The sequence below is a fragment of the Saccostrea cucullata genome, unplaced genomic scaffold (assembly GCF_032062105.1).
Source record: "Saccostrea cucullata isolate Sc308-1 unplaced genomic scaffold, CSIRO_AGI_Scuc_v1 ctg3558, whole genome shotgun sequence".
In the NCBI taxonomy this organism is placed as follows: Eukaryota; Metazoa; Mollusca; class Bivalvia; order Ostreida; family Ostreidae; genus Saccostrea; species Saccostrea cuccullata.
The window spans coordinates 1,748-8,307 of NW_026933048.1; the positions used below are offsets into that span (position 1 = coordinate 1,748).

General features: G+C 34.1%; 1 protein-coding gene across 1 annotated transcript; it reads left to right on the forward strand.

The window, feature by feature from the left end:
- The first annotated feature begins 210 nt into the window (after positions 1-210).
- Positions 211-2,347, forward strand: LOC134237104 (uncharacterized). Its single transcript, XM_062719205.1, has 2 exons — positions 211-255; positions 416-2,347. Exon 2 carries the CDS (start codon positions 448-450, stop codon positions 2,134-2,136), a length of 1,689 nt encoding a protein of 562 aa, XP_062575189.1. The 5' UTR covers positions 211-255; positions 416-447; the 3' UTR covers positions 2,137-2,347.
- Positions 2,348-6,560: the final 4,213 nt, after the last annotated feature.

A 6,560-nucleotide genomic window follows, 5' to 3' on the forward strand; every position in this document is an offset into this window, starting at 1 on the left:
CTCAACATAAAGAAGGAAATTAAGGAACAAATACCCAGTAAATCAAAATTACTAAGATTACACAAGTTTTATTACACATCTCGAGCCTTCTTTAGAAGTAAACCATGCAGGTCATCATGCACACCCTGTGTCAATATCACAGGTAGACATTTTTAAATCGCTATGCACGGAAGTGTGCAGTCAGCACACACCTGGATCATTGATTATCTTATCATACCAACCGGCTGCCATGTTTTTAGAGACAAATTTTAACAGGTAAGACAAATTACCCAGTTTATGTTTTATTTGATATATGTACGTTATTCCAATTTCGCCCTCTTTCCTGTGCTTTCTTGTTCATTTGAAACATATTTTATGCCAATATTTTCTTATAAGGCAATAATGATAGTGGTGTACATTTTTATTGATGGCACAGGTTCAAAAACTCCAATAAGCGATTAGAGCGCCATGGCAACATCATCAGATCCCTATGACAGGGCACAAGATGTAAAACGCTGTCAACTTTGCCCTTGGAAAGACAGAAAGTCGGCTGCTGAAACTGTCTGTAAAACATGTCAAGTCGATCTCTGTAAGGACTGCGTAGGTCACCATATGATCTCAAATCCCACCATTAGACATGATGTCGTTACCTATGAGTTCAAAAAATCTGAAGTCATCCCGCCACAATGTAGTGTCCATAATGAAAATCAATGTGAAATGTTTTGTGAAGAATGTGAATTCCCAATATGTAAAAAATGTCTAGCCTCTGGATCACATGAAAATCACAGTGTGCCCCATATAGCTGAAATTTGTAGCTCTAGGCATCAACTTATCAGAAAAGACTTAAATGAACTTGAAACTATAATTGCACCTCTTTATGAATCGATACTTTCTGAAATGAAAGAGATGTTAACAAGCATTAAACAGAAACATGAAGAAAGAAAAAGAGCCATTGATGAAATTGGTCAAACATGGCACAAGCTAGTAGACAAAGTTATTAAAAAATATCAGAGTGATGCAACAAAAATTGAAAGAGATGATGTTAATGAAATTAAGACCCTGGAATCAGATTTCAAGAAATGCTTCTTATCAATTCATTTGAAAATGAATGAAAACAAATCCGTCCTTGCCTCGAATGATCCATCTAAACTTGTCAATTACACTTCACAAAATGAAAGTTTCAGAACTATTCCTTTCAGATTTAAACTTACAGTGCCAGATTTCACTCCCAATGAACTTACAGAGCAAGCATTCTGTCAGATAATTGGATACATTCCAGAAACAAAGAAAACCAACATTCATGGACAAGTCCTACAAGCTTCCAAATCCAAGTCCAGATCAGAAAAAGCTGTTAAGAAGTTTCTTGATTTACCACTTACAATTGGAGATATAAATACTGATGAAAAAATTTCTCATGTAGCTTGTATTCCTCACACAGATCACTTCTTTGTCAGTGGCCTCAGTGGAATCATAAAAGAGATGAACAAAGTGGGGGAAGTGCTGAAGATCGCAAAGAATATTGACCCGCATGCTTTGACAGTCACCAGAGAGGGACATCTAGTGTATATTGAAAAGATGACGAATGAAATTAACATGCTGGTGGGTGATAAGACAAAATGTCTCCTCAAAGTAAAGGACTGGATGCCAAATGCTATCTGCAGCACCTCTACTGATGACCTCTTGGTACTTATGACATCGAAATTTTCCGATATGTTAACATCAGTCTCCAGAAAAGTTGTCCGTTATGCTGGTTCTACGGTCACACAAGAAATTGAAATAAGTGATTTATCACTAGTAGACATTTCATTTTTTTTATTTTTTGTGCCCCATATTGATGAAAACAAGAACCTTGACATTGTACTGAATGAGCCAGATTCAGTTTTAGTGTTGAGCAATGAAGGACATTTTAAGTTCAACTACAGCGGAATGAAATACAAAAACTTTACTCCACGTGGTATTACCACAGATAGAATGTGTCACATTCTGATTGCTGACTTCCCTAATAACATTATACACATCATTGATCAGAACGGACAATTCCTTCTGTACATAGACAAATGTGAATTATACAAACCATTTTGTCTCAGTATAGACAGCAATGACATATTGTATGTTGCTGAAACCCAAAGAGTGAAACGAATTCAGTATATGGAATAAATTATCAATGTGTTTATTCAACCAATGAACTGAAGTGAAAAAAAAACAATTATAAACCTTAAAGAAGGAAATACTAGGAAAGTAATTCTCCAGGAAATCTATGAGTACTTGGGGGATACAATATTTACTGAATCTAGAGTGAAGTTCCCCGTAGCAAGATCGATTTAACTTATTAGCTCACGTGAGCCGAAGGCTCACGTGAGCTTTTCTGATCAAAATTTGTCCGTTGTCTGTCGTCGTTGTTGTCGTTGTCGTTGTTGTCGTCCTTAACTTTTCACATTTTCATCTTCTTCTCAAGAACCACTGAGCCAATTTCAACCAAACTTGCTACAAAGTATCCTTAGGTGAAGGAGATTCAAGTTTATTAAAATGAAGGGCCACGCCTTCTTTCAAGGGGAGATAATTATGAATTAATGAAAAAATAATAGCATTTTTAAAAAAAATCTTCTTCTCAAGAACCACTGGGCCAAGAAAGACGAAACTACTGTGGAATCATTCTCTGGTAGTGTAGATTTAATTTTGTTCAAATCATGACCCCCGGGGGTAGGGCGGGATACAATGGCCGAACAAAGTTTTACAAAGAAATATATAGGAAATTTCTTTAAAAATCTTCTTGGGATACAATGGCCGAACAAAGTTTTACAAAGAGATATATAGGAAAATTCTTTAAAAATCTTCTTCTCAAGAATAGCAAAGTCATAATTGATCATATTTATATGGAAGCATCCTCAGGTAGCGTAGATTCAAGTTTGTTCAAATCATGACCCCCAGGGGTAGGGCGGGGCCACAATGGCCTGGTCATATTTATATGGAAGCATCCTCAGGTAGCGTAGATTCAAGTTTGTTCAAATCATGACCCCCAGGGGTAGGGCGGGGCAATAATAACTGATCAAAGTTTTACATATAAAAATATTGGAAAATTATTTAAAAATCTTCTTCTCAAGAATAGCAAAGCCATAATTGATCATATTTATTTGGAAGCATCCTCATGTAGTGTAGATTCAAATTTGTTCAAATCATGATCCCCGGGGGTAGGGCGGGGCCACAATGGCCAACCAAAGTTTTACATAGAAATATATAGGAAAATTCTTTAAAAATCTTCTTCCCAAGAATAGAAAAGCCATAATTGATCTTATTTATATAGAAACATCATCAGGTAGTGTATATTCAAATTTGTTCAAATCATGACCCCCGGGGGTAGGGCTGGGCCAAAATATCCGATCAAATTTTTACATAGAAATACATATGAATTTTTAGAAAAATCTTTTTTACAAGAATGCCAAGCCATCATTAGTCGTATATATATGGAAGCATCTTCAGGTTAGATACAAGTTTGTTCAAATACTGGGGGTAGGGCGGGGCAAAAATAGCTGATTACATAGAAATATATAGAAAAATTCTTTAAAAATCTTCTTCCCAAGAATAGAAAAGCCATAATTGATCTTATTTATATAGAAACATCATCTGGTAGTGTATATTCAAATTTGTTCAAATCATGACCCCCGGGGGTAGGGCTGGGCCAAAATATCCGATCAAATTTTTACATAGAAATACATATGAATTTTTAGAAAAATCTTTTTTACAAGAATTGCCAAGCCATCATTAGTCGTATATATATGGAAGCATCTTCAGGTAGTGTAGATTCAAGTTTGTTCAAATCATGACCCCTGGGGGTAGGGCGGGGCAAAAATAGCTGATCAAAGTTTTACATAGAAATATATAGAAAAATTCTTTAAATATCTTCTTCTCAAGAATAGCAAAGCCATGATTAGACATGGGACTTCTTTTGGATTTAAACTTTTCAATAATAAACCAACTTCTACTTTTTCCTAGCCACAGTACTCAGGTGAGCGATGTGGCCGGTGGGCCTCGTGTTTTTTATCATCCAATGAAATTCCACGTCTTACACTGCCCTTGACTAGAACTTAAGCAAATATACCTCATTTATATACACAAGAACAATCCAAAGAATATGGCGATGTTTGCTTTGCTTGACAAGAAAGACATTGATCAGCTTTGCAAAAGATAAATGTGCGAAGGAAACCTTGGTAGGCCAGCGCTATAACAATAAAGATTGTTTTTTTGGAGGTACAGGTAAAGGACACCCTCCTGATTTTAAATCAATTTTATTTGGTTATCTGTATTCTGTGCTAAGTTATAATGCATAAGAATAATGAGCGATGGGCTCTATAAACGAAGCATTTCAATTTCTATTAGACATGGACTTAAAAGACTTTTGTCTATGAATTCACAAAATCTAAGAGGCAATATCCGCAGAGAGAATTTTTTGGAATCACAACTTTTGATTGTGAGCAATTCGTCCAGTATGACAATTAATTACAATGCACAGCTCTCGATCCAAAAATTAAAATCTTTTGTTATGTAATTGCATATTTTAGATGAGATGTTGTGCTCATTGTAAGAATGCTTAAACTTCTGACCAATATTTATAAGAATTTACAGGATATGATTAAAATGTCACATTTCATGATGTCATGATACATTGAATTCATACGCGTATAAAGTTATAAATTCAGTAAGGAACCAAGTGATAATTACTGCATTCTCAACCAAAGCTGAGGAGTTTTGATTTTATTTTTGAAGTTATTTTATGCCCTTTGAACTCTGTGATTTATGTGTTATTTATCATGTTTATAGACTGGGAATAATATCAGAATTTATAAGAAATTACAATTATTTAGAAACCTGGCAATTCTTCATTTCAATCAAAATGCTTTCACCTCCTTCTCTTCAGCCACTTGTCCAAAATAATTTTTCATGGAAAACCTAATTGATAAATAAATAAACATACTGTGAAATCACAATTTTTCGTGGGGTTTAATTTTCGTTGTTATATATAAAAAAAAAACCCTGATGAAGAAAAAAATGCAACTGAAAATCGGGAAATTTCAAGATCAATTAATTACATGTATTATCAGTACATGGTATACACAAGTTGATGGCTCGTTCTATGTGTATTACTCCCCATCATCAAAGCAAGAGAAATCAACTTCATAATAAAGAATATTGATGGTAATAATATATCATCTGAAAATCTTCGACAAACGTGTATATAAATTTAGAGCGAACATGATACTTCAATTTTTTTAAAAAAAAAAACATTGACTACTAATTATATGGGGTTTTCCCCTCTGATCTTTTATATCAAAACCCTAAATGCAATAGAACGCTAGACAAAATAAATTTAACTGTCCAATAGCAAAGATAAGGATAAACACTTTAAAGAGAAAAAGGAAACGAAATTTTTAGAAAGAGAAAGTACAAAGTGAGGAATAAGGATATAACATTGGAAGACATGCAAGAAATTGAATTATAGAGTGTATAATTTATTGACTTTTTTTATCTTATGAGGAAGATTAAAAAATTGACAATTAAATATTGTGTGAATGTGTATTCAATATGAAAAGTCCATAAAACAATACAAAACAGGAGCATAGCAAACACAGACCTCCAAAACATCAGAAGTGGGATCAGGTACCATGGAGGGGGAGTGAGCATCCTCCGCAGTCCAGTCACACCCGCAGTGTGCTCCTTGTCATGATCGGTAAATAACAAAAAATCTGGACTGAAAAATAGCATGAAAAACAGTAAGCATTTCACTCAATGATATTAAATTGTTTTTGCTGACAAGGTCATTGTATTGACCATAGAACTTTACAAAATGTTGACTTTAAGCGAGACACCTGATATTCTTGTTTTATCAACTTCTTTGTCAATAATTTACCTCGTTCTACAAGTTGCTCATACGTAGAGCATATTCTTGCGTATCCAATCATCTGAGATACATAAAATCCATAATTATGCAGGTGATGAAGGTATATTACTGCATAAGTAAGGGAAGTTGACTTAAGAAAGGTCAAAGTCATCACGTTTATCATAGAGCTTGGATATAAGATTACCATTAGAGTCTTTTTCAAGTGGATTATTTAAAATAAAATAGATGTGTCGGACTCTATGTTATTCTTTTATATTAAGCTCAATGGGATATATCGTATCGACATAAGAATGGAAATTACAATTGTTAATTTAAAATACATAATCGATATATCTAAATGTCGAGTTGCAGGCCACAGCAAGTGTTTTCTTCTTATCAGGCATAAGATTTTGTACTAATTCTGCTTCATATGAATACAAAAATAGGTCTGCTAATAACGGGGCGCAAATGGTACCCATGAGAATTCCAAAAGATTATTGAAAGACCTGATCACCAAAAACGACATAGATATTGTCAATCAGAAACTTAAGCGTCTTTTTAATATCGACTCAATAGTATTTGTGTGTACCATCATATTTTTTTTTAAAAATATTTTGCAAATGACCAATTGCAATGACAAGTTTAGTAAATCTATGAGTTCCTTTTTATTGAAAAAGCAGTTGTCAGTGATATCCAAAAGCCTGGACTT